The sequence below is a fragment of the Zonotrichia leucophrys genome, chromosome 4 (assembly GCF_028769735.1).
Source record: "Zonotrichia leucophrys gambelii isolate GWCS_2022_RI chromosome 4, RI_Zleu_2.0, whole genome shotgun sequence".
NCBI classification, from domain to species: Eukaryota; Metazoa; Chordata; class Aves; order Passeriformes; family Passerellidae; genus Zonotrichia; species Zonotrichia leucophrys.
In genome coordinates, this window is record NC_088173.1 from 14,291,651 (window position 1) to 14,319,520 (window position 27,870).

The following is a 27,870-nucleotide window of genomic DNA, read 5'->3' on the forward strand; positions in this document are numbered from 1 at the left end:
TAATGGAAAACACTACACATCACTAACTCTAGAACAACAAAAAGCATAGAGGTTCTCTAAGAATTGAGATATGAAAGTAAGCACGTTAGCACCTTTTTTTGCCAAAAGTTCAATCCTTTTTCTCTACTATCCTACTCCTCCTTCTATGCACCTGGCTGGGTACACATTACTTTGTGCTAGCCCTGGGGCTTACTGAGCAATTGACATTAGCACTCTTGCAAAAGTCTACACTGGAAAATATCAACCAGCTTCCAGTGAATATTTTCTGTGATGCTGGTGTGTTAAACTGATCACAGGAGGACCCCTTCTGCCTACAGTCTCACTCCCTCTAAACTGGATGCCTGTAGATACAGCTGCAATCAAGTAACCTCCTCTTACCTGTGATATAATCCTTCACATCATGTATTTTACTGGCTGGGTTGTTATTTCTAAACATGTACAAGTTAAAAGGAGCTGGATCCTTCCCAATTCTCTTCCAGATTTCAATATCAGGTGTTGTCCACCGGCCTGCCAGTATGTCATAATCTCTTTCTCCAAAGTGGACTAGTTTGGTCAGTGGGTCGTATAAGCCTCCGTGGAATCCAATTACCAGCTGGAAGTCAAGGTTAGAGTCAAAATAGATCTCTCCATAGGCAGTATATTGAATTTGTTTAAGCATGAGACCATTGCTACTGAAAACAGCCAGTGGTGTCCCTGTATTGTCTGATGCAATGTAAAACTCATCTCCACTGCTAATTTCCATGGCAAAAAGATGTCCTTGCAGATCATAGTACAGAGATGTGATTTCAGAACTTGAGTGGTTATAGACATGAGTTATCCTGGTTGGGTAGGTAAGGTCTGCGTAGAAGAACTGGAGATGCTGCCCAAGACTAGTTTTAGTGGAAACGCGTCGTCCGAGTCCATCATAGCGGTAAATCACTGTCCACCCGCTGCCTTTGCTATAAACTCGAGTAAGAAGGCCCTTGGAACTGTATTCAAAGATTTCGGTACCCCTCTGACGCAGAAATCCATCCTCATCTAGCCTGTACTGTACGTCTCCCAGCCGGGTTATTCTGTCCCGCAGGTCGTACCGCAGCGGCGTCAGACGGGCGCTGCTGCTGGGGTTCAGCAAGTGCAGGTTGCCGTTCAGGTCATAGTTGTATCGCCACATTATTTTTTCATTCAGATAAACTGTCTGGAGCTGACCATCTACATCATATTCGTAAGCATATTTGGTGGTGTTGGCAAATGGCCCAATCTTAATTTCTCTTTTCGTCACTCGTCCCATGTTATCATACTGAATTGTAATCCAATACATTAATGACCGAAATATTTCATACTGAATTTCCTTGATGCGCCCATGGGCATCGAAGTGTTTTGTGTACGTCATTACAGCTGTTGAAATGATCTGGTTAATATCGTAATATATAACTCCAAATTTTCCAAACTGTTCAACTTTGCCAGAGATATCGTCAAACTGGTAGAGATCAATAGGCAATGGGGTTTCATTGATGACACCTTGCATGCTAGTCACTCTGAAGCTATTGTCATAGCTGTAGTCAAATCGGGCGTTTACCATTCCGTCTTCACTAAAGCGGAAAATCTGTCTGTCAATCAACGGGCCAATTTGTCTGTACCTAATGGTGCAGATAAAACCATCGCTTTGGAGGTTTACTGTTTTCAGGACTCCTGCTGTCTCATCATAAGTAAAACTAACTCTTGTACTATCATATAAAATTTCTGAGAGCTTCGTCTGCCGTCTGTACTTGAATAATACTCTCCGGCTGGTCCCCAGGAAAGCAGTTTGAAGGAGCTGCCCTTCCTCGTTGTAGTCCATGATAACAGAAGCATTGCTTTCCGGGGGGTTGTATATGTTCCGGTAATAGCCGATGGAGCGGATAGTCTGCATGGTATGACGAGCAACACTGGGCATGGTGACAGCGGAGAGCCGATCCAACAAATCATATTCGAAGATATACTGCCGTTGGCTATGGAGCAGAAGAACCATTGACTGAAAATTAAGAACAGATTTTTATCATGTGACAAATGGTGCAGTATCTCCCCTCCCGCCACATACTGATACTATTTCTTCACAAAAATGTGACATTCCCACTTGAGAAAATTATCTCCTCTTTAATTGAGTTATCATTGACCTTACATGTTGTTAACATGTCCCTGCCTAATTTACTTGTATGCCTAATTGTAAGAGGTTCTGTAATTAGTAGTTCCACATTCATAATTTGCTACTTGTTATGACTGTATCACTCTTTTATCAAGCATTCACAGCTAAACAGCAGATTGTCAATGGATTCAGATAAGTCATGTTTAATATGGGAAGAAGTAAAACTGTCTTAGAGCCATTAACTCACGAGGAGAACAACATATGGGAGATACAATTTCTCTCTTACAATTAGAGATGATTTTGAAGAATTTGACTAGCCTGAGAACTCTGAATACTGTGTTCTTGTTCTGTAAGCTTTTGAGACACAGGCAAAACAATTGTCTGATTATTCATATCGAAAGAAGCTACTTGAATTATTCTGACATTTTCCTAATGTGTGGCTATTATGTATCACAGGTCTTGATTAAATTAAGTCTGTGGTAACTAGGAAACAGTATTTGCTGAGCAACACCTTCAACAGAAATATATTTAAACCCCTAAAAGACATGGATTCTCTTTCAGCATATCTCACAAGGGTGATTTTCACAGGTATTTCTAGAAGGTGCGCTATGATTCAGCAATTGTTACACATGTATTGATTCCTAAGCTTTTGCCTATCCCTTATTTTGATGCTACAACATATAGCAAGTACAAATTGACAGCTGTATCTATTTAGAAAAAAGAGCTTTTCTTGGTAGTGAAAAAAGCCCACAACAGCAGAGCATTTGCAAACAAATTATTTTCAGTTGAACTGAATTGCAGATAGTCCCTGTACCTTATTTTAAGTGTTAAGATAAAAGGTAAATGCAGATGCTTCTTGTTAGTCAGTGGCCTAAATAATTTAAAAACACATCAATTCCTAGCAATTACCTACAGCATGATTACATATCTGTGGAATGAAACATTCCCCTTGGAATCACATGTTGATACTTAGAATAATTGCAATGTGCTTCTACTACCTATTTTTTGCTTTGTATGCAGCACTGAGGTGCTGCAGAATTTCAGCACATTCCAAGCATTTTTAAAAACCTGAGCATTCTTTACCTTTTCCAAGTATGTGTAACTCCAGGTTTTCCCATCAGCAAACACTCTAGACACTATCCTTCCCTGTCCATCATACTCTATTTTCTCACTAGTCGTGCCTCTCTGTATGCTGCCTATTTGCCCTGTGGATGCATAGGTGACATTGACAGCCATCAGCTTGCTGCTCGGGAGCCACAGGGTGGGGTGCCCCGACGTGTCGTAGGCAATCCTCAGCAGGAATTTACGGTGGTCATCGTAGATCTTCTCTGTCTTTGTGGTTCGATCAAAGTCAACTGAAAGGAGGTTTCTGCCATTAACCTTTTTAAAGCAAACAAAATGACACAATAAATCATGCTGTTCAAACCCCAGCCACCTGTTATTTCCACAAAGCTAGCTATTCTTTAAATACCATTTACAGTGATTGATTTGCTGTATGTGTGAAGTATTTTAGCAACTTCTTGATATAACTGTAAGGCACTATAATAGCATCTGCCTTAGAAGGTCTGGTTATATGAAGAGAGGGCTCAGAATTTGTTGCAATGTTTTCTTTCTTGATGCTTAGTCAACTGTTAAGGAAATACTGAAAGCTGTGTACTGAAAACTTTGGTAATAAATGGGGTCATTTCAATACAAACTAGTTCTTTTGTAAGCAGTCTGAAATATATCTAGAAAATTATTGTCAAAATATATTCCCAGCAACTGCTTTTCCAATTCATAACAATCAAGCTAAGAAAGAACTGAATCTCAGTCCTTCACAGCAAGTATTTTTCAAAATAGCAAATGCAAGATTAAGATCTTCAAAAGCATGTTAGGTCTTCAAATTAAGGTTAAACAGTTTTTAGAACATAGGCATTCCCCTACAGGATCAAGTGGAAATTTAACTCAGTATACTACCCACTGCTACAATGTATTTATAAGGCTGAACTCCTTAGTAGAGGATTATATCTTTCTCCTAGTTAACTGACTAATTAAAGCTGACTACCTAAAGCCATAAATGACTGGAAGACTACTGAACCATTGAAAAACAGTTGAAAATGCTTTGAAGTTTGTAAGTATTTTGATTTGAAAATAAAGCCTTAGCTTTATTAAGGCTTTATTAAATAAAGCCATAGATACATTTCTGTTGAAAACTTATTATTGAAATATATGTAAACTACAAGTGATGGATGGTGATTTCTGTGTAATACTTTTACACTGAAATCCACCCCCACCTCCCTTTAGTGTTCAAAATATGTCAACTTTCAATTTCATTGAACTGGCTCTCCTTTCTGAATTTATGAAAGGAAACTGTCCGGTTTTCTTTTCCTATATCAGTATCTTTGCACTTCTCCATTCCTCTCAGCACTGAATTGTGCTTTAGTGTTCTCAAACAGCCCTCAAGGATTTCTTTGTTCATCTGTAAACCATTCTGCTGTGTCTTTTTAAAGTTGTTCCATGTGGGGTGAAAAACTGATAACTGAGATTTTTTTTCAACACTGTATTTTGTGAACATGTGGGAAGTAGGGTAGAAATGGACAGAGAGCTATGTGTATTAAGAATTTAAAAAAAATCTGTTTCAAGTACCTCATACATACATTACAAAGGGTAAACAAAGATGGCTAAATAACATTCAGAAGAGAACAAGAGAATAGATAGGGTTGCACCAAAGAAATGACTGGAAGATTTTTGGTTTTTCAGGCTGAAATTTCAAAACTCCACACGCCATGGATGTTGGTACTTAAAACACTGAGGCTAATAAGCTTCAGAGAGATCAATATAAATTAGATCCTTTATTATTGGTACAAAAAGTACTAAAGTGCTGGTGATAGGTCACAGGTAAATAGGAAAAAAGTTCCTCCAAATGCTCTCTTTTGCTTATTCTGTCTCTCTATGTACAATACCTTTCTCTTTGTTTATATGAAATCACTGGCATGAGAAGAATCTGCACTATCAATTTAGGAAAAAAAATAATCACACTTTCATGTAAATCTTTTAAGTAAAGAACACTAAATCTAGCAGGTGCACAATAGCTGTTTTACCTATTTAATGAACCATCAAAAGTTATTAAAATATAATCTGAAAAATTAATGCTACAAGACAGATTCTAGAAGTAAGTTAAAGTTAAGTGTGAAGTGCTTCCATTCAACTCTTTTTTTGTAATTTTTAAAACTTATTTTCAAGGAGTTTTTCTTTAAATTTTCTGACGTCTAGCATTAGCTCATTTACCTAAAGTAATTTTTAAATTTCCTTTGTCTCTGTCCTTTTTTCCCCCCAGTGTCTGCCTGCACTCATCTCTGCATGTCCCGGCCTGTTTTGCTTCTCTGATTTTTTTCCTTCCCTTTCTCTCCTCCTCCCCTTCCTTATTTTACATTTAATTATGATTTTTATAAATTTTCTTGTCCACCTCTCAGGATTAGATACTGAAGTCAAAATGGACTCTTCTGATTTCTGAACTGGCAAAGAAAGAAGGGTGGTTTTATGGTTAAGGCGGATGTCCAAGCAATTGTGGTTAATTTCTTGTCTAAGCACATCCTTCCTGTATAAATTGCAACAAAGTACTTAATCCACTGTCTGACTGCCCTAGCTGCTAACTGGGATGATAACATTCCTTGCCTTTTCACTTCCCATCTGTCAGGTCTGTGTAAGGGCAGGATGTGAGGGGAAGGAAAGGAAATACTTCTTCTTCCAGCCAGTTTCCTGCTTTCAGACCTTGCTGACAGAGCTCTTGCATTCAGGAATGTGAGATTTGGTGAAATTTTGGTTGTTCTTGCCTAATCCCACAACAGAGATGGAAATTAGAGTAACAATGAGTTTTGGTGAAATAGCTTGTTTCACTGGGCAGTGTAGGGATGGAATAACACATCTCAGCTAAAGCAGTGCCTTTCTCTAAAGTGCTTCTTAATAGCATCTCTGCTAGAAAAATACTTTTAAGAGAAAGTTGAATGTTTTTATTGTGTCCAAGATAACCACACTCCAAATACATCTGAAACCTCTGGATTTCATTATGATAAAAACTGTACTTGAGGAAATTTCCAGTGAAGAAACACTTAATGACACAAAACGGAGTCTTCTGACAGTCTTTACCTACTGTCCTGATATGTTTCAGTAATTTATGTCTCCATCTATTCTCCTCTACTTTAATTCCTGTTTTTCTTTCCAGTGAGAAGTATGAAATCTGTCCTTGATTCCTCTGTTAGAGGAATATATTGCTGTGTCTTCCAGAGAGATTCAAGAGGTAATGTGAAAACTGGGGACCTCTGCATAGCCTGGGGTATGTCAGGTCTCAAGAGGAGACTCCTCTTGTGAGCTCCTTTGTCTGTGCTACCTGTCTGCTCTGGGTGCATCCCTTGAGACAGAGTTCATGCCAGCTCCTTTATCTGAGACCTGTCGGATCTCAATATCTCAGTCCTGAGATGCTGAGCCTCCGAGACCCTGGGGGGGGCTCGGGACTCCTGGAATGTTGCCAGAAGTGTCTGGTGGCAGGACTTTAACCCTGCGCAGGAGACGACAAGGATGAGGGCTTCACTGGGTGAAGGGTGGAAAGATTAGCTAATTAGAGGGTGAGACACAAGGTTTAGGATTTATGTACAGGGGGGTTTAGAGGAGTAAGATGGAGGAATTGGGGTGTGTCCTGTCCTCCTCCTTCTTCCTCCTCTCCTCCATCTTCTTTGGCCACGGTGGCACCTTTCTATTGGTTATTACTAAGAGTACACCGAGTTATAACAATAGATGGTATTGGGGAAAAATGATAAATATTGTACACGTAGCAAAGGGTATAAAGATAGGTGCCTGCCCCGGAGGGAGACGGAGTGTGCCCATGGCTGACTGCTGTGCAGATCTCTGTTGAGCTGAAAGAACATCTTTTAGATAAACAATTAATAAACATAAAACCAGAAAGAAGAACTGAAGCCTCTTCTCATCCTTTGATACGCGGGCTGCGTCAAGGCCACCTCCGGGCCACCTCCGGGCCACCTCCGGGCCTCCCAGGCCCCTCAAACAGGCGGATAAACCCAGAGAGACCCTCAGTCCAAGGCCCTAAAAAGGCTCTTTCATGCAGAGGACTGGCAGCACCTTTGCCCACAGCCAGCTTATAGACCAAACACACAGCTCCAGAGAAGAACTAGCTTATTGAACAATTACAAACCAAGTCAGAGCAAAAGCAAAATCGACTGAAGACTGTTGAGGAAGAGCAACATAATTCCTAATTAATTTCTTTAGAAAGATTACTAGTACTGGGTAGAACTAATATTAACAGACAGTGTACTTTTTACCATTAGATACTGCATATGTGTAACACAGTGAGTGTCACAGAGATGGGTGCCTTTACTGGCAATACATTTTGTCATTGTTTCTTGTCTACATTTGTCTTCTTTGCAGAAAAATGTTGATGACATATCTGTCTGTACATAGAAATGATGAGCTCCATAAATTATTCCTGTTCTTCTTTCTCTTGTTTTCTTTTTCTGCTTTCCTACGTCCCCCCATCCATCCCCAACTGACATTTTGGTAATATCTTTCCATGTAAATAAATTTCACAAAACATTCTAATTTTTTTTCATTGCTGACCACTTTCTTTCCTTTTTTTTTGAGGCATTTGTCTCTTATTAGCTCATTCTCCACATGCCCTACTTCTCCCATTTCTATGTAATGAGTATTATTTTATCCTAATCTGTAATCTTTCATTTTCCCTCCCATCTTGTTAAATCCATCCCTTGTGTTTGCTTTATTTTTTTTGGGGGGGGGGGGTTAATTCTTCTAAGTTAAAGTTGCCCATGACAACTTTACTTCTCTGTTTAACTGTTACCACCACTGCACTTGAATGCCAAAACTTAGTGTCACTTCTGAGAACTATGCTTGTGGTGATTTGTATCACTGCCAAACCTCTCTTGGGCTTCTTTCACAAATGACTTGGCAGGTGTATTATACCACTGTGGTGTAAATGACATGCCTATGAACCAGAACCACAAGGATGAGCTTCAGAATTATGGCTTCCTTTTCCTCTTCCTTATCAATGTAAGATAGCTGCCACAGGTAGTTACTAATATATTGTTCTTAAGCAGCTGCTGCTGTGCATAATTGTTCTTCCTTCTTGGAAAAAACCCCATTCCTCTTATAGAGAAAGTAGTAGAGAGGAATATAAACTGCATAACAACATTTCCTCCCTTCTTGTCCCAATGGAAGAGACAAAATATTTTAAGACTTCAAATGGCAAGAAGTCAAGTGGTCTGAAATTACTTACCTTCATTTGATACACTGCCTAGGCTTTATTTTAAAGAACTGAGTTCATTTCTAATAGTAAGTCAAACCTTTGATCTTGAAATGGTCTCCTGGCAACACAATTTTAAATGCTTAATCTGTGTTGTCTTTACCAAATGGCTGTCATAAATCATAGTTTGTTTCCTACTTGTATTTCACTCACTATATAGGAAGAAGGAATGCCAACAAAGTGGTAAAGACATATGTTAGAGGAATATGCCATCCTCATGCACATACAGTTAAACCCTTTCTACCATAAGTCTTTTTAAAAATAATTTTTTAAATTAAAATTGTCTTACTACAATTTAAATTTAAAATTAAAAAAAAAAACAAACCCAGGGATCATGCTAACTTATGGTAGAGTAATTTAAAACAGGATTCTGAATCAGTTACATGAATTCAGTACCAGAAAGAAAAAACAGTGAAGGAAAGCAGAAAATTATTCTTTTTAGCCATTCCAAGCTAAACCAAACAGTTTTAATTCCACAGAGTGCTGATTTTAGCTGGGGTATTTCTTTACAGAGGCTACTACAGGGCTATATTTTGTATTTGTGCTGAACACAGGGTTGATAACCTAGAAATGTTATCATTTTTGCTGGGCAGAGCTTACACAGAGCCAAGGCCTTTTCTGCTTTTGGTACTGGCACACTGCAGAGCAGACTGGGGCTGTGTGCGGGACTGGGAGCAGACACAGCCAGGACAGGTGACCCCAATTGCTCAGAATGTACAGGGGGGATGTCTGGAGTGATGGCTTTGTCCTCCCGAGTCACTGTTACATGTGATGGGGCCCTGCTCTCCTGGGGATGAGACAGGAGACTGCCTGCCCATGGGAAGCAGTGAATTCATTCCTTGTTTCGCTTTGTTTGTGTGTGTGGCTTTTGCTTTCCCTATTAAACTATCTTTATTTCAACCCACAAGTTCTCTGGGTTTTACTGTTCCACTTGTCCCCGATGCTGCTGGTGGGGGACTGAGTGAGCAGCTCTGTGGGGCTTGGTTACTGCCTGGGGTTAAACCATGACACACAGAAAACAGCAGTTAATAAATAAAATAGCCAATAAATGAAGTAATAAAACCAAGTACTTCCCAATCTACGGTCAGCTTGTCTACAGTGAATATTCTGTGGGTGCTGGATGGCAATACCTACAGGAATGTGTTTACATTTCCTCATTCCTTAATGACAATGCAGTAGATACTGCTCATGCTTGTGTGCTTACCCTAAGCTTTCGGCCAAAGACGTTGACTTTTCCTTGGGTTTGCTCTTTCCGGAATCGCCACTCCACCAGGTTCTGCCCGTTCTCCCCGGGCAGGGTCATGTTTCTCTTTGCCATGGTTGGGTTGGCAGTGCCAGCCAAGACGTGTGGCTCTGTCTGGTAGTGTGAGTCCAGGCCACTGGCGTACAGGATTCTCAGTGAGCCATCATAACCAATCTGGTAGCTATTTCTCAACTGATCTGAAAAGGCCAGAAAGAGAATTACAGGTTACCTACATGGGTTAAGAGTCTGCCTTTGTACTGGACACTTTATGCAACATATGCATCTTGACTGCATGTAACTGACCCAATGGTATTAAAGAGACAGGGTGAGATTGTTAAGAATAAGTATATCCCAGAGGAGCAAAAAAAATGCCTTTAGGACCTATCATCAAAGTTTCTTAAACACTTAAGAAAGTCTCATCCTGATAGTATGTTCTTTGGACTAGCACAAAACACATTCTCTGCTGTTTCATTAGGCATTTTTGGCCTAATCCTAAGCATACTATGACTATTCACTTTTGCAAGTATGTGGTGGCTGGGATATTACAAGTTGCTTTTAAGCTAAAATATCACTTCATACTATTTCTTTACCTATTTCCCTTTCAATCCATCTCTTCTTTCCAAGATTCCTTTTTAATATAAAGTAAGTATTCTACTTCCCATAGCTGCTTACAAAATCAATTTGGTTAGAAAACTTACTTAATGCTACTTTTGTTGCAATACTTCTGCTTTTCCTGAACAGTTGTTTCTGTATAGGTGCAAAACTGTGTGTTTATCAACCCTTCCTCCAGACATGATGCCCCTAAAGTTTCACTCCTATTTGGAGCTGCTTGTACCAGAAGAAAACAATTTTCAGGCCACTATTTGCTGAGAAATCTTTTGTTTACAGTACCTTGAACCATGGTATAGAAAGAATCGATTGATGATAAGTTGGAAGTGATGCTGACATCTTCCTCTCTGCTGGATGACTCAATGTCCACTGTAATGGCCCTTTCCATTTCCCCGTGAAGGTTAGTGACGACTCCAGTTGGGAATGTAACATTTGTTAGACGGCCCTCGCTATCATAGCTAAAAAAAAATAAAGGTCCAGAAATGATACATAGCAGGAACAAATTGTTTTCACTTACAACTAAAATGAACAAAAACACCAGCTACTCATATTGTTAAGGCACTTTTGCTTTTTTTTGTGTGCATGGGATAGGCATAGCAAAGACTTCAAACATGCTTTGAAGTACTCAAAAGACTGCTTAACATACAGCAGCCTCAATGGTGATAGCAAGAGCAAACAGATGGATCTTCATTCAGCTCTGCATATTACTCTTTGAAGTGTGACCAGATCCTGCTGCACATCTAATTCACCATTTCAAAGGAAGTATATTTATTGGTACTAAATTCTGTAGCATTCTGTACTTACTCCCTCTTACTGGACTAAATTTTGCTGTTACTGTAGGAATCCTCAAAATTTTTGAAATAAGGGTATCTTAATAGGAGTGTCTATTCAATGAGTATGCAGAACACCTGTACTCCTGAGTGCTTAATGTCCCTTGTATTACTATGAGCAGAGTCTGGGGTAATATTTAATCTACTTAAGCTGCTTGTAGCTGGAAACCAGAACAGCTAGCATCTCTAACTGTTAACTACTTGTGAACTGATTGAGAATTGTGACACAAACCATGAGATTTTTTTTTTCTGTGTCTACTGACATTTATTTAAACCAACAGCTATATATCCATTTAACATGAATAGGTAGATAGAATTTCTGTAATTGAAGTAGATCTTGGTACATGACCAGAGATCATGCTTGCAAATCCAAATCCAAACATGCATTTTGGTCACAGTATAGGGAGATGTAAAGCACTGTGTGAGCTTCTGGTCATAAAGCTTGTCTTTAAGATTAGCTCTTCCAGTGGTAGAGTCCTGATTTGTCAGCCTAGGTGTTCAGCTGAAGCTCCTTGTTTTGAAGGATAGCCTGCCCATAGCTGCAACAGAGAGAAAAAAGCATCCGAAGGAGGATTTCATGCCCATTTATGACCTGTTTGCTCTCAGTTTTCCATCCCTCTCCTGTGACCATGTAGTGGGAAGCTGAACAACGCCTCAGTCTCTTAAAGTAACTAGAACATGACCCTGCAGGTCCTCACAGTGTGCTAGACATTTCATGCTGATATTTATCATCAAAATTGCTCCTACTGGAAAAGAAAAGCAAAACCAAAAAAGCCCCCCAAAAGCCCCAAGCATATCACTGAGGCCACAGAAACTCTTTTTCTTAAAATGAGAGAATTAATCCTAACAGCTGTAACCCACAACACTACCTTTCTGTGAACAGCATGAGTACTGCACAGCATTGCTGTAACTGAAAGGATTAACTTAAGAAAAGCCTTCCTCCAGTTTGCTTACTCTGTACATTTGACAGCTTTTTGCATACAGTCATTTCCATCCTTTTAGCACAGTTGATTTCCTTTGTTTATGTAAGACTTTCACTTAGCAACAGGCAAGAGAAAAGAATGTTTAAAAATCAGAAACCATACTGCAAGCCAGGGAAGTCAAGTGAGAAAACTTATTTTTTGAAGTTAAGTACATTTCAAGATAATGGGGCTTCTTCCAGTGTGTTTCTGTCCCTAATTGTGGTTCTTTTTCACATACTGGACTTGGCAAACTGAGATATTCCATTTATGCAGGAGACCAAAACAAACATACTGAAGTTCCTTGTGCATGAATGTGCCTGCTAGCCTATTCATGACCTTCAGTCTCATGCCTCAGTTCCAAGAACTTATTTTATTTTCATGCACAACTTCCCTTTCCAACTCCCTGGGGAGCATATATTGTCCAATTAGTGTCCTTTTCTATTTTCTGCTTTATGTTTGAAAATTATTCCAAATTACTTTGTTGGGAATTACTTCTATCCTTTGATTACAGTAGTCCGGTACTGGTCTTTATTTCATACAATGCTTACTAAAGCCACAGATGGTAAGATTTCCCTGTAAGAACTTTTTGCCCTTTTAATCACAGTATCTGTGAGAAACTAATTACCATATTTCTCACTATACCACCTGAGCTGGGAAATGCTACACATCAGTAGTATTCAGCACAGTGTGTGGCTTTAGTGCAGTATGCAGCACTGAACTGTGCTATCCTTCTTTTATGCATTCTTGCTTCCACATTATTATTTTTTGACTGTGCCTGTAGTTCTTGAACTGGTCTCATCTTCCACAAATATGGGAAGGCACATCATGAGCCTGAGATAAGCAGTTAATATTACAGTGGGGGAGAGTTCAAAGACCAGGAAGAAATCACGTTACACATTAATGTTCTTAAAAACATGACTTAAAAGCTGAAAGAATCTTAAAAGCCGTGATTGCTTGGTTCAGGCATCCTAGTGCAAGAAGAAAATGTGACTGAGATGTGAAAGGTAAGAATAGGATTTCTCACACTTTTATAGCCAGGAACAAAAAGAAAAAGGGGAAATAGACCTTTCTACAATTCATTACATATTCCATTTGGTGACAATTGCTATGTGTGTCCTTCATTTTGTTCACTGTACATCGAATACTAAACTTACTTTATACTTGCTATCTTCTTGTCCACAATCAAAGCCTTATCAATGCACAGCATAGCAACATCACTCACACCTCTGGGCATTCTGAGGCCATTTTTCTTATTACATTCAAATATCCTTGCATTCTGCTGCCAAGGTGAATTTATTCATCCGAGATTGTCAGTTTTAGACTGAGCGATTTCTTTTTATCTGCCTAGTGTTCTAATATTGAAATTGCCCTAGAAGGAATGAGATCTGAAGTCTAGAGGGTGAGTGCCTATATTTGGTATTTCACAGCCTCTTTGATCTTTTCATCCAAACACAAGCTCAGGCACATGTGTTACCATGGAGCCCTCTGATCTTTCTCCTTTGCCAGGCTCCACAGCAAAGCCGTTCCACCAACCTCTTCAATTCCTGAAGAGTAAGTCTCACATAAACTTTTCAAGAATCTAAACCAGAAACTTGCTCCTTGGACGTGACCTTGAGGGCATTAATCCGCTCAGCTCACTTCTGTTGGCATTAACACAACAATCTTCATATTTGGTCAATAACTCTGAAGGCAGCAGTGGGGGCAGCTGCCACCACTGCTAGCTGAAGCTCCCCTTAGATCAAATCCTTTTTCTTCCTTAGGATGAGCTGCCACTGCCAGATAGTTTTCCACTTCAGCAGTGAGAATTTCTCAGAGATAATGATTATCAGCTTCCCAGATTCTCGACCTTTTGCTCTTCACCTGCTGGAAGTCTCTCTTCCATTGCTCATCTCCTTCAGTTTTAATTACATGCCTTCCCAGACCATTTTCTGTTCTAGGCTATGTAGGACACTTCACTTTGCAGTAATAACTTCCTGGTAAGCCTTGCCACAGATGGAAATGTCCTACTTTCTTTATTTTTGACTTGTTTCTCAAGTGTATTTTATCTTAGTCCGTAGCACATTTAGCTCAACCCCAACATGCAGAGCTTTATTAATGTTTTATATCAGAAGTTATTTCAATGTAGAATAGGGAGCTGTAGAAATAAAGTGTATAGTAAAGGCTGAACCTAAAGCCAATTGCTAATTTATGACTGATAGTGTTTTTCTCCAGACTTCTGCAGCACAATCCCTCAAAAAAATAAATTCTGTGATTTTTTTTTTTCTGTTGTAAACATGTCAGGTTGAAGAGCAAGGCACACCAGTTCCAGCACATTTCAGATAACAAGACATGCAGTCCAAATGCATATTAAGTATTTAAGACTGGTTACAGATTATACTATTAGTTGGGATACTGCAATAGAGAAATGAAGCATGAATACATTTCATAATATAGACATGTATAATTTTGACAGTCGAAAAGTACTGTTATACTTTCACTCAACTCACATTAGGTATTTTCTCTGCATCTCAGATTACCAAGAGTGGCTAAAAAATTTATGGAACATTACCCTACTTATTTCAAACTATTAATGGGAAGCCTTTTATACCTGAGTGCTGCTTCTTGGCAGGTGAGAACAGAAGGTTCAAGGTTGACATTCAGGAGTGCAATGTGTTGTTTTTTTAGGTGCATACCATGCTGACAACATGCTGAAAAATCTGTCCTAACCTGGCAATGAAATGTCTCCCTTGGCTTGTCAAGGCCATTTAAGCTGCATTTACATAGAAGAGTGTTGTCTTTAACATGACAGAATTTTGGTTTCCAAATACATTCTTTCACTTGTATTCAGCCTCCGTAGCACACTGCAGGTTTAGTCCCTCCCAAATGAAAGCGAATTCAAAGTTGGAAAATGATGGTAAAGAAAAGCCACTCTAGTAGCTCCTTCTCTCAAGCAGTACCCAAAATGGTTATTTTGCCAATCACAAGGAAAGAAGCCCACAGTTAATATGTCATCACTTTCATTAGCATTTCTTCACCTGTAGGGAGCTTTCCTGTCCCCTACTGGTTTAAAATTGGGCATGGTAAATTACTGGAAGCTCTAGTTTTGGCCACCTTTAACCATTATGTGGGTTGTAGAAAGAAAGAAACTTTCAACTTGAATGTAATGAATTTTGCATTTTTTTCCTTTACTCAATTTGTACATTGCTTTCCTCATTTTGATATGCATTTTTGCTTTTGATATGTCTGAAGAGAGACTGAATGAGCCTAAGAATGAAAAAGGTGAAAATAATCTGAAGAATCTGAAGATGCATGGACAGAAATGATTGCTCTTTTTTTTTTTTTGCATTTCTTATTTAGTCTGATTGAAAGAGACACTTCAGTGGATCCATAACTACTCATATATAACTTGCACTTATTCCTTTATTTCCACAAAATACATTTGTATTTGTATCTTAAAAGGTTTAGCATCTTGCTTGTGAATTCACACTACAATTATATTGGGAAACCTGAAATATTAAACTATGACTTCCCTTGGAGATATAACAATTAAAAAAACCCAAAAAAACCCAAACAATAAAGAATATGTGGTAAGTCTTCCTAATATTTTGTTTTGCTTAACAAGAAGAAGAGCAAATGACAATTTGATATATATTAGTAGTCTGTAAATTATGACAAGTGGAGTTTTAAAATTTTATTTTATTGTTATCTAAGAAGTGATAGCATTTTCCTTTTTTTCGTATCTGGAATATTATTAACATGAGGAAAAATGCAGCCAGGGGGGTCAGCCCTGTCCTGGAGTACAGCAGGCCCAGCATGGCCAGCCAGGCAAGGGAGGGATTGCCCTGCTCTGCACTGGGGCAGCCTCACCTCGGGTGCTGGGGGCAGTTTGGGTGCCACAATGCAAGAATGAGATAAAGAGAGCATCCAAGGGAGGGCCACGAGGGTGGAGAAGGGCCTTGAGGGGAAGCTGCATGAGAAGCAGCTGAGGTCACTTGGTGTGTTCATCCTGGAGAAGGGGAGGCTGAGGGGAGACCTCACTGTGGGCTTCAACATCTTTGTGAGGGAAAGTGCAGGGTCAGGGACCAATCTCTTCTCTGTGGTGACCATGATGGGGACCCAAGGGAATGGCATGAAGCTGTGTCAGAGGAGGTTTATGTTGGATATGGTTTATATTGGAAAAGGTTCTTCATCTAGACAATGGTCAGGCCCTGGAACAGGCTCCCCAGGGAAGTGGTCACAGCACCAAGCCTGACAGAATTAAGGAATTGTTTGCACAACACTCTCAGACACATGGTGTGACTCTTTGGGCTCTTCTGTGCAGGGCCAGGCCTGGGAGCTGGACATTGATGATCCTTGTGAGTCCCTTCCAACTCAGAATATTATATGATTTTATGAAAAAAATCAACATTCTTTCCAATTTTACAGAATTCTAAATATATGAAAATAATATTTTCCTTTATTTTCCTTTTCTTTCCTGAGTTATTCCTTTCCCCTCTCCCTCTCCCTTTCACCTGTCCCTTTTTATTTTCCTTTTCCCTTCTGTTGTGCCTAGCTCTGAGAAAAAAGTGGATAAACAGGAATTACAGAAAATTGGAATGATTCTAGGAAAAAGTTAAATTTAACTACAGCCAGATTCCCAATTCTGGACAGAAATTTATATGCCTACTTGTTTTTTAATGGAATTTGGGCAAAAAATGCAAACTCACAAAACCAAAGAAGTTACAAGGTCATTAAAACTATTAGTATCAGCTACATTTATCTGTCCCCCTGTCCAGCCAACTGTCAAGATAACTCAAGCTTTTCCTGTGCCTTCATCTGATGGCTTTTCCATAGGGAAAGGGTCTTCACTCTGTTTTCATCTGGGGAAGTCTTATAAAACTGTTTGCACAGCTGGTTAAATAATTCAGGTAATGGTCTTTTATCTTTGCAATGTGGTCAGGACGAATTTTTTAGTCCAGGTTTAATGAAGAGATTTCCTCAGCTGGAAGGTGATTGGCAATTTCTCTTTTCACCTTCTTCTGTTATAACTGCAGCTCTTGAGGCTTTTTATTTGTTGTGTCTATTTTGTCATAATGTTAAAAGGACAGTTTTCAGTCTTTTTTTGGAAACCAACATTCAGCACACTGAACAATTCACTTAAATAGGCCCTTCCTGACAGCCATAACTCATCTGCAAAACAACAGGCACACTCTGAACGAGAATCACTGCAGGAAATGTGTCTGTTGGAAAGGGAGCTCAAAGGAATGAATCAACACCTTTTCCCATGATAGCTCATTCACTTCCATACAGAGAAGGTTCTGATGCTCATTTTCCACTTCACTGCACGACCAGACAAACAAGCTTCAGTTCAGTGCTCGTGCCGTGTAAGATTGACCACTTTCAGAGCCCAATCCAAAATGACTTCCAGGTATTTGGCACCAGGTAGTCTAGGGGAGTGGTGCTTTGTGGAGAAAGAAGCAATACATGAATTTACCATGCTGGGGATGCTTTACTTTTTGCCAGAATACTGCCAAACTTCTCACTCACTGTGTATGGTACAGCAGTCCTCCATGCTGCCCTGACTGCTGCCATGTATATTCTCATAAGGAGCCACAAAACCAAGGAGTCTCTCACAACTCACATCTGGCATGCACCCTGCATGCACACAAACTCACACAAATGAGCAGCATTAATGAAGCCACAGCTTTCTGAAGAGCAGGAGGAATAGCTCTGGAGTGTGTGCCTGGGGAAGGGGTGCACTAAGAGCAGTGGGGTGTAGGCACTGGGGCTTACATGAGAGGCATTGGCAGGGATGAAGCAGCTTCCCAGGGCTGGGGATGTGCCTCAGCAGCTCACACTCTTTTGAGTGCAGCCAATTCAGGAGCAATTCAAGGGGGGCTCGTTCTTATGAAGATGAGATTAATACAGCAGCTAGGCTGTTAACTACAAGACCTCAACACTCATCTCTCACTTTTCAACTTCCCTGTAATGGGAATTCACTGCCCCTGAACCCTGTGGGATGCACAGAGGAAGGATTCTGAGTTTGCTAGGGTGTGCCAGCAGGCAGCTTCCCTAACCTCAGGGCTCCTCGGGGCTGCTGCCTTGTCTGTGGGTCACCTCCCCTGCTTTTTAGCTCATCTATTACTGCACAAATAAACTGTGTGCCTTGTGGATATAAATACCAGAGTATGGCCTTTCAACTAAGAGAAATGTTGGTGTATGTATACTTTGTGTGGCATATTGTTCCTTGCTGTAAGGTCTGCTTACACTGTCAGAGCTAAGTGTACTGGCCTTTAGTGAAAAAAGGACATAAGGCTGCTCTGTTTGGCCAGACATTTTGTTCACAGAATAAGCTGTAATGCTGCTTTTCCCCCTGTAATTATTTGGCGGTAGGGTGGGGGTTTAATTTAATCTAATTTTTATTTTGAAAGGTAAAAACTCAACAAAGCTGTTTTTACAGGGTCACAAAAAGTGGACAAATCAACTTATTAAATTACATTATGTTTGAAAAGCAAATTTAATAATGGGAAAACGAAATTAGATGGGTGTATTTTCTTTTCTTTTAGGGTAGTAGAATACCAAGATAGTAAACAATAATTTTTAGATTCAGGTTCTGTGGTTAATTTAGAGTAACAACCTTATTCCTTGGGAGTACAAGTCACATGCAATTAATGCAGGCTTCAGAAGTGAGAACTTTCCCTTCTTGGGGGGGACCTCCAAAGGTAAGGCTTTAAAATGCATGTTCCTTGTAGGCTTTTTAGAGAGCTGATCGGTCTGGCCTCACTGGGACAGCAAGGAAGACCAAATCCCTTGATGGGGCTTGAGGATATGTTTGAATACAGCATGACTGAAAACAGAGATTAGCCTTCTCACATGGGTCCTGAGCTGTCCTTCCACCCCCACCACACCAGGTTCCCTGCCTAGTGAGTGTCAAGGAGGGTGAGCTGGCTTGACTCTAGCCTCCCTCACTTCTGTTTGACAAAGAAAACTACCATGGAACAAGATCATTAACATGTCAATAACTAAACAAATGCTATTGTGGAGTCCTTCACAAACCAGAAGTGAGACAGATACTTTCGGGAGCCTGGACAGAGCTGACTGGGTTGACAGTGCAGGACATTTATTTCATTAATACAAACAGAACTGCTTATTTTGCAGCACTATCCTTACTTCTAAGTGCTCTCTTAAACCAGAGACATCACATGCTGACTTTCTTGACAGAAATCAAAGCAATTCTTTCTTTTTCATACATGTAATAATATTGCTATGTGTCTTCCACATTCTGATGTTGATATTATTATCTATTCAATGGCTTCTCAGGTCTGCTTTTATTATGGAGAAGAAACAGTAACATTCAAGAATGAAGAAATGGGTGAAGATCTATTAGATGAGACATACTACTGCTATCAGGGCAATCTGGGGACAAAATGCAGTTCTCTAAAAAACACCACATCCGCATCTAATGTTGTATATTAATGGGTTATTTTTAACATGGCTGTTTTTTATTAAGCAGGATGAGTTTGAAACAGTTTGTCTCCCATATTAGCACAAGTCTTATAAGACTAAATAATATAATGTTGTATTATGACAGCTACTATAAAGCTGAGTTACAATTCTGATTTAGAAAACTGAGAGACATAACCTCTATTCTTTAAAGTTGAATATAGAAATTTAAAAAATGTATTGAATGATTTATCATAAGAAGAAACATGGTACGTCCTGTCAGCAAGCACAGCCATCACTGAGTTCCTCTCAGAAACTGCGTGTTGCATGAAACAGTTACATCCTTGTGTAGTGCTGATGTATCCAGTGTAAAGTTAAAAAAAAAACCAACCCAGATTAAATATGTCACGTTGATATTTTTCCCTACAAGTTCTCTTTGGGTAGGGGGCATACTTAGCTTGTGTGAATAGAGGGGAAGAGTTTTAACTGCCTTCTGGCCAGCCTTGCCTCCATGGGCCTACTGAAGATGTGAGAGAGGGTTATGGCTACCAGATCTTAAATTTGTGTCTTATTGAGAGGAGGAGAAGCAAATACACTGTAAGAGAGAAATATCTGTATTGCATGCTGCATTATGCCAGGCAATGTGGATACAGAGGCACTTATGCAAGGATTGGCTGTCTCAAAAATATTCCCAAAAAGACAGTTTGAAAGCAATTAAGAATGAAGAGAATATGTTTTTTGTTGCTTGAGTACATATAGTATGGGAAGATTAAAGACACTGCACTTGTATGTCACAGTTTGCAATCAAGGGCTCATGTGATTCCATAAAAGTCAATGCAAGAACATGATAACTGGCTAAACAAAAGTGCCTGAATGAATATGGTTAATTATTTTATAGGCACTATATTTTACACTGATGAAGAAGCAGCAGCAGTAAAAGCAGAAGGTACCAAAGGTTGTTGATAGTAAAATGATAAGAATACCTAAAAAGCACTATGATACCAAGGACATTCAGACAGTGTTGTTTAGTAGTGATTAAAAAATTCCAGATTACAATTCTGTACAAAGTTCTGGTATTTCTAAGTAAGCAGAATCAAATTAGAATGAAAGCCCCAAAACTGAAAGTAACAAGAACCCTAGGCATTTTTAGATACTCATAGTACTGAAGTATAAGTAGGACAGAAAAATGAACACAAATAGAAACACAAATATTACAGGAAAATAACCCCTCACAAATGTTACTTGAAATGGTACAGAAATAGTAATTATGAAAATTTTGAACCTCTTAATATACAGTAGAAGTGCAAGTGAGCTGACACTACTAATAGGGTATAATTTTAATCTGATCAAATAAAATACTTGCATTTCAGCATAAGTTCCATAGACTTTTCCATAGCCAAATTTCACAAATTTCTGACTTTTCCAAGCCAGACTCCACAGGCAATGTATTAAGATGAAGCAAAAGAAAAACTGCAAAACACTCTATTATCTGTTGCCAGCTGTTGACAGTTACAGATGATGTGCCTGGTACTTGGGCAAACTAAACAAGTCCAAGCCAGAGGCAATATCTGACTCTGTATCACAGAGTTTCAGGGAAACCACAGCACCGAATGCATCGCTAATAAAAGCAGAATATGCAAACTCTGCAGCATACAGTGAAAAGAGATTTTTGCTTGTGATTCTCTAGAGTCCATAAATTACTGTAAGGATTTCACATTCTGCATGATTTCACCACCTTTCCAAAATAGCTGGAAAGCTCATTAATTTAACTGTGGGAGCAAAGTAAACTTGTAAGAACTCTGCTTGCTAATGTCACTCTTTTTGCTTCCTGTTGCCTTGAAGACAAGGATTGAGTGGGAGGGAGAGGAGGGGAAGGAGAAGACAAATGAGCTCAGGGCATAAAGTGTCAGGGGAGACATTGGATGGACTGTCAAGAGATACAACAGGAGACTGCAAAGAAATTCACTGCTGGGAAGGAAAAAGCAGGAAAGTCAAACACACCTTAGGGAAATAATGAGAGATGTGGAAAGGAGCAAGATACAAGGTAAGAAAGTAAGGAAACATAGTAGGAGGTCTGGAGAGCAAAATGGAATAATGGAAGAAAGGCAGTGGATTTCCAGAGAGGAGGAGCCATCTTAGTCTGGAACAGATCTCTGCCTGCTGACACTGCTTCTAAAAGAAGAGGAATAGAAATATGAGAAAGCTGAAAAGAGACAAGGAACAGTGGCTGCTGGGATTACTTCATGTCTAAGGAGAGCACCAGCAACCTGAACCTTCCAGAAGAGCTTGAGGGGGGAAGGAGCACCTATTTTTTGCATTGTTAGAGAGAAGCAGGTGGGCCAGGCAGCCAGCACTGGGTGAGCAGGGTCTGACCCGAGCAGCTGAAGGGAAGGGCTCCGTGTGTGTGCCACACGGGCATGGTGCGGGCACAGACTGCAGCCCTGCGTCCTGCAGGGACCCTCCCTGCCACAGCAGCCCCTGCCAGCTCCTCACACAGCCCAAGGGGCACAGAGCAGCCACAGCCTGGGACACTGCACAGGGGCACCTGCAAGGCTTCTTGGGCATTTGCTTCTGGTATTTCAAAACCTAGGTCAAGAGAAAATGCTGTTTTGGTATTTCTGTAAGCACCTGGCTTAGCTTTCTGTATGTAAAATCACAATGGAAACGGCTGCATAGAAATAATGCCATATAGGCTAGCTAGGAAGTGTCACTTCCAAAATGCTAATATGCAGATAATTAGTTTAACTTTTAAGATTTAGCTGTTTAAATGTTCACATTATGCATACATAATATGCAGTTACAGTTAATAGTTTCCAGCTCAGATATCTCAGAATTTTGTAAGAGAATTTGATTAGGCTGATTACTTTTATACCTTGTTTGATACTTTAATTTCATTATAAAACCTAATCTGGGCAACTTTTAGCTTGATATGGCTCCATTGGTTTTTTTTTAGTATGCATGCATTTTCAATCATTTCTGTAAATGCTCTCTTAACATCATTTTTATTCAGCAAGTTTTTGGACCTCTGAAAACAGGTAACAGTTACTATGAATTTGAGCAACAGTGCTTTGAAAAAAATACACATTCCTGAAATTTAAGGTGTCAGTTTTGATCAGTACACTATAACCCTTAGCAAAACAGAAATTTTCAAGTCCATTTTGCCATAAAGATATTAAAAATCCCCCAAGTCTGTAAACAAAGAAAACAGATTGTATTATATCCTAAGTAATTCAAGCTAGTACTTACAATTTCACTGTAAAAACAAAAAAGACTGTAAAAAAACCATTTATTGTGTGTCAGTCCTTCCCTTCTTCAGGGAAAGAAGAGACTAAATAAATAAACTATAGCTTAATTAGTGTCCAGGCTAAAAAAAAAAAAAAAAGTAAATTTTTTCTGGATCTGATATTAGTGTGATTTAAACTGTGGAAAAAAGCCATGAAAAGAAACAAGACCAAATGTTTTAGTATGAGCCAGAGCAGTGACTGCCAATTTTTGGGATGCAATGTTTTTGCAAATATTTCCCCTTTGTTCTGAAAAGGAAAAAAGAAAGACTGAATCATTTTCATAAACCTGCTTTCAAACCACTGAGAACCCAGCTGAAATAAGTTATTTGGATCCATGCTCCACTTATACAACCAGACTTGCACAGAAGAATAGTTAACCAAGCTATTCCTGAGTTGCTCCCAAGGCTGAACTTTTTATTACTAAATGCACTGTATTTTTCCTTCAGCCACTTAAACGGATTTGTGACAACTGAAAGGTGAGAAAACCCAGCTATACTCCAAACTAGTTGATAAAAGCCATTTCTGGTCCATTGGACATTCAAACATTTGAACATTTTTAGCTGTGAGTGGGAAGAAAGTCTGAATTCACCATGGAATAGAAATTCTATCCTTTTCTCAAAATATTTTGAAAATTTGAGTAACACAGTAAATAAAATACATAAATTAACTGTGATATTAAAAGAAAATGCATTCAGCAATGATGTTGAAATATTATGCTATGAAGCCAGAATTATTTATTTTCAGAATTTCTTATTCCTCACTCGATGTTTGAGGGATACCTTTCCATTTTAACAAGGCTTCGTTTTTTTCTAGAGAAAACATTTCATGTGGAAATGTTTTAGCCCATACTACCCACAAACATGAATATGCAGAAGCTGAGAGAGAGAGACACCCTTGTACATCCTGTCACCCCCACACAAACTCTTCTGTGATAATTCACGGGCTCCATCTCTTTTGGCAATAGTAGCAGAAACCTCTCAAAGTCCATCACTGTCAGATTTAATGCTACAAATCATGAGCGCCAACAAGTCACAATTATACTTGATCTTATAATAAAAAATGGCAAAAGACTTGTGTTCACAATTATTTTTTCCTTCAAAAGAGAAATATACAGATGTAGATCTGGTGCATGGGAATTTTATGTTCAAAAGAAGCAAGCAGCTATGATGACTGATGGATGTTTTTAAGAATGCTGTTTTGGCAACAAAAGTAACACAGTGCCTTCCTCCTGCCCCTTATTCCCTGTGGCTTTACGTAATCAGTACAATTTTTTATTTTTGGTTTTAACTTGTACAGAGCAACACAGAAAACATTACTGGAAGGGACCTTGAGAGGTCATGCAGTCCAACCTCTACCCCAGGGCAGGATCTGTTCTTCCTGCATTGGTCCTGAAAGATGTCTGATCTGTTTTTAAAGACAGTCTATGAAGGGCAAGGGGTCACTATCATTGTTGTCTGCTCCAGGGCTCCAAAATCTTCACCGTGAAGTTCCTCCAAATGTCTGATCTGAATCTTCCTTGTTGCAATTAAACAGATTACTGCTTCACCATGGCTACAGGGAGGTGATAAATATCTTTGCTTCAGCAAAAGCCTCATACACTTGCAAATTTGGGAGAGTGAAATTGCCTAGCTTTCTCTATAATTACTTCAGCTTGGGAATTCTAACGAGACATTGGTTGGAGGTAATTGTTTAGGAAGTGCATAAGCAGCAGCTTGCAAATAATCCTAATAGTTACTGAGGGGAATAGCCTGCCCTTTGGGCTCTCTGTAAGTCAGCTGGACATAACCTAACTCAGACCAGAAAGTCTGCATGAAAGCAGATCAGGTGTGAAAGATGGCTCTTTGCAGAGTCAGGAAATAGCAGTGTGCTTCATGACACACAGCACCCTAAATTCTCCCCATGATGAAAACGACAGACCCATCACCCACTGAACAGTGAATATAATATCCAGTTTTTTTTGTGATCAGGCAGACACCATTAAGATACATTCAGGAGCCACCAGCTACTGCAGTACACCACAGCAGGATACACAGAAACTACAGCCAACATGGTGAGAAATTACTGCCCTGATTAAAACTCTAGGTCCTCAATTAGCCAGTATGAATGTCAGCATGATTAAAAGTGCCTGCTGTACCCAGCAGATGTCTTCATTTCTGTACAGGACTTCACTGTCCCCCAAACTGACTGCCTTGCCCAACTTGCCTATGGGAAACAAGTGGCTGTGTCTGTCACAGTTCAACACTGACTTTACTCTCTGTGGAAATGGATGGCTACTCCCAGCCCACCTAATGCTGTGCTTTGCTCTCAGCATACAGGACAGGGCTACCTCAATAGAAGGAGAACACTAGCCCTGCCAATCAAACACTTTCTCATTCCTCTGTGTACCCTTGCTGTGCTTCTGTGTCCTCTTGGCAGGACCTAAAAAGATCCCCAGCGGATGCACCAAAGCACAATTAAATATTACAGATGTGTGCTAATGCTTTGGGAAGGTGCCCGCTACCAAAGCCCTGCCAATTTACAGATTATTGTAAGAATACCTTAAAACTGGCAGCACTACCATCCCACCTGCTGTCTTTGTCAGGGATCAGCATTCCTAGCCCTGTCTCCACTTCAGGACACAATATGCAGTGAAGCAGCACCTGCTGCTCTTGTGTCTCTGATGGGCATCTGTAAAGGCTGGAGAGTAGATACAGGTGCTCAGAGTCCTTCTGCACACTGCCTCAGCCAAATGTACACTGACAGAAATATGAAGTTATCTCAGAACACAGATGTTTGGCTTTGCTGCCACTGCCTGACACTGGCACTTTATTTTCTTTATCATGTGTGTTGAATTGAAAGCTTTTTTTTAAGCCCTGACCTTGGCAGCAGTTGCTACTGCATTTCACATAAAGATACGAGAAAAGAAGAGGGGGAAATAAAAAGAAGAGGGACTTGCTGAATTTTCATGATGCCCTTTGTAATCCTGAATAGTTCAACTAGAGGCCTCTTAACAGTTTTACTTATCACACTAATACTACATCTTCCACTCCTTCATACATACCTTCTTACCCAATCTCATCATGTCTTTCCTGTGAGTTAAAAATACACATATTTTTCCAACTGGCAGAGACAACTGAAAAAAATCTGTGTTAATTTTACATTGACTTTTTCTGAAATAATGGTTTCTGTTTTAAGCTGTATTTTTGTTATGTTTGCTTAATGTATTCAGTTGGCAGTTCAGATCATTTGGAGATGAAGTTGCTGATAAAGCCTGTATGTGAATTCTCTGGTTCCACTAGTTTATCTATAAATTGTCATGATCTTCCTTAGTCAATAGAATTGAGGATTCTGTAAAACGCTTTGCTAATCTGTCTGCTATGAACAGGCATTGATGACTTAATGAGTGTAACACAGGCTAAAGCAATTCACTGAAAAGATTTTTCCTGAGGTTGGTAAAATTGCAAGTTCTACTGTTCCAGTAACACCTCTTGCTGTTGTGCTAGCACCTGTACATGACATGGTGCTGGTGGCTTCTGTGTTTTCAGTTTATTCCTACAGGAATGACAGTTCCCCCATGGCACACATCTCTTTTCTCAGCTTCCTCCAACCGGGTTCACCTGTGTGAAAGCCTGCTGTGTCCAGCAGATCCTTCCTCTGTACCCTCCACTCAGTGAAACACAACCTTTTACAACCCACCCAGATGTAATTCTTGGGCAAAAGAACATGCAGAAATGCTTTTGCTTAAAAAAAAAATTGAGCAGCAAAGACAAATTTCTTGTCAGTATTTGCAGCAGAAGAATGTCAATCTAATGAGCAAGTGGGATGAAAATCTAGTTTTTGATGCAAATCTACAAACCCATGGTTGTCTGAGTTACAAATTTCTTGACAAGAGTGAAATGTTGTCTCACTATTATTTCAATATATAAAACTGAAGTTCAAAATAATGAATTCAAAATTATTCAGACCCAATGTTCAGAAGAAGTCAGACAAGTAAGACAGAGGAAGACAGCATGGGAAATTAAAAGTATCTTTCTGTGCTTTTTGCTATCAAGGGTCAACTTTACAGTTACTTCACCCAGAAACATTTCAAATGGTCCTTAGAACTCAATAAAACTATAAGGCATCTGACTTTTTTTAATGTACTTACTCAAAAAAAGTGGTCCATCCAGTCTCATCGCTTTTAGTTGCCAGAAGTCCACTGTTGCCATGGTAGGTAAATAAGACCAGCTCCTGCCCTTGTGCAGTCATGCTTTTCAAACAGCCATTGGTGCCTATGGTCAGCCAGATGACCTGGTTATCAGGAGAGACCACTCTTACTGGCATTCGGTTGGGATCCCGCCTGATCCGAAGGGTATTCCCGTTGCTGTCCGTCACGGCAGTAATATCATTGTCATTGCTGTAGCTGAAGTTGTACAGGTAGTCCCCAGTGACTAAACTCACAGTGTACTGGTGGGTACCATTGACATCAAAAATATACAGCTCTTGGTCAGTTGGGGAAGCAACTTCATAGAAGTTCATTGAATTCATTAAGGGTTTGTTCTTTGACACAGCACGTATCCTAATGTTTCCCAGGTCAGCAATATACAGGGTGCCATCTGGAGACACAGCTAAGGAGGAAGGGGCGTTGAGTTTGGCATCTTTAGCATAGCCATCTCCATTTTGGTAGCAGTCACAGTTAACATCATTTTTGCAATCACACTCCGAGGGTATTCCAGCAACTAAAGAGATCTCTCCATCAGTTGTGACCTGCCTTATCCTGTTGATCTTTTTCTCGTCAGTTTCTGTGATGTAGAGCACGCCGCTGTAGGACACGGCGATGGCGGTGGCCGACTCCAGCGTGGTCTGGACGGCGTGTTTGCCCACCGCGTACTCCACGCCCGGCACCTGGCAGTGCATCGGCCGCCCCGCGGCAATGCGCACCTGGCGGTTCTCCGTGATCTGCAGAACCACGTTGTTATCCAACACGTAAATGGAGTTATCCATCGGGTTGATAGCTAAATCTGTAGGCCATTCCAGACGAACCTAAACAAATAGAAGTGTTTTGTTAAACAGCTAACCAGTGCAGATTAAATGCATTAATTAACCTTCAGTTTTAGATACCGATGTAAGGATATTTTCTATCTGCTTTAAGCAATCACAACTGAAGAACATGCA

At 39.8% G+C, this 27,870-nt stretch overlaps 1 protein-coding gene across 39 annotated transcripts in view; it reads right to left on the bottom strand.

Annotated features, from left to right (window-relative positions):
* TENM3 (teneurin transmembrane protein 3) overlaps positions 1–27,870 on the bottom strand; it is a 1,296,489-nt gene that overhangs the window by 9,001 nt on the left and 1,259,618 nt on the right. For all 39 annotated transcript variants that reach the window (XM_064710586.1, XM_064710592.1, XM_064710587.1 and 36 more), the window contains 5 exons: positions 26,864–27,738; positions 10,543–10,718; positions 9,613–9,848; positions 3,185–3,481; positions 379–1,990 (listed from right to left, as the gene is read on the bottom strand). In XM_064710586.1, the coding sequence (XP_064566656.1) occupies positions 379–1,990; positions 3,185–3,481; positions 9,613–9,848; positions 10,543–10,718; positions 26,864–27,738 (3,196 nt within the window). The remainder of the gene's footprint in view (positions 1–378; positions 1,991–3,184; positions 3,482–9,612; positions 9,849–10,542; positions 10,719–26,863; positions 27,739–27,870) is intronic.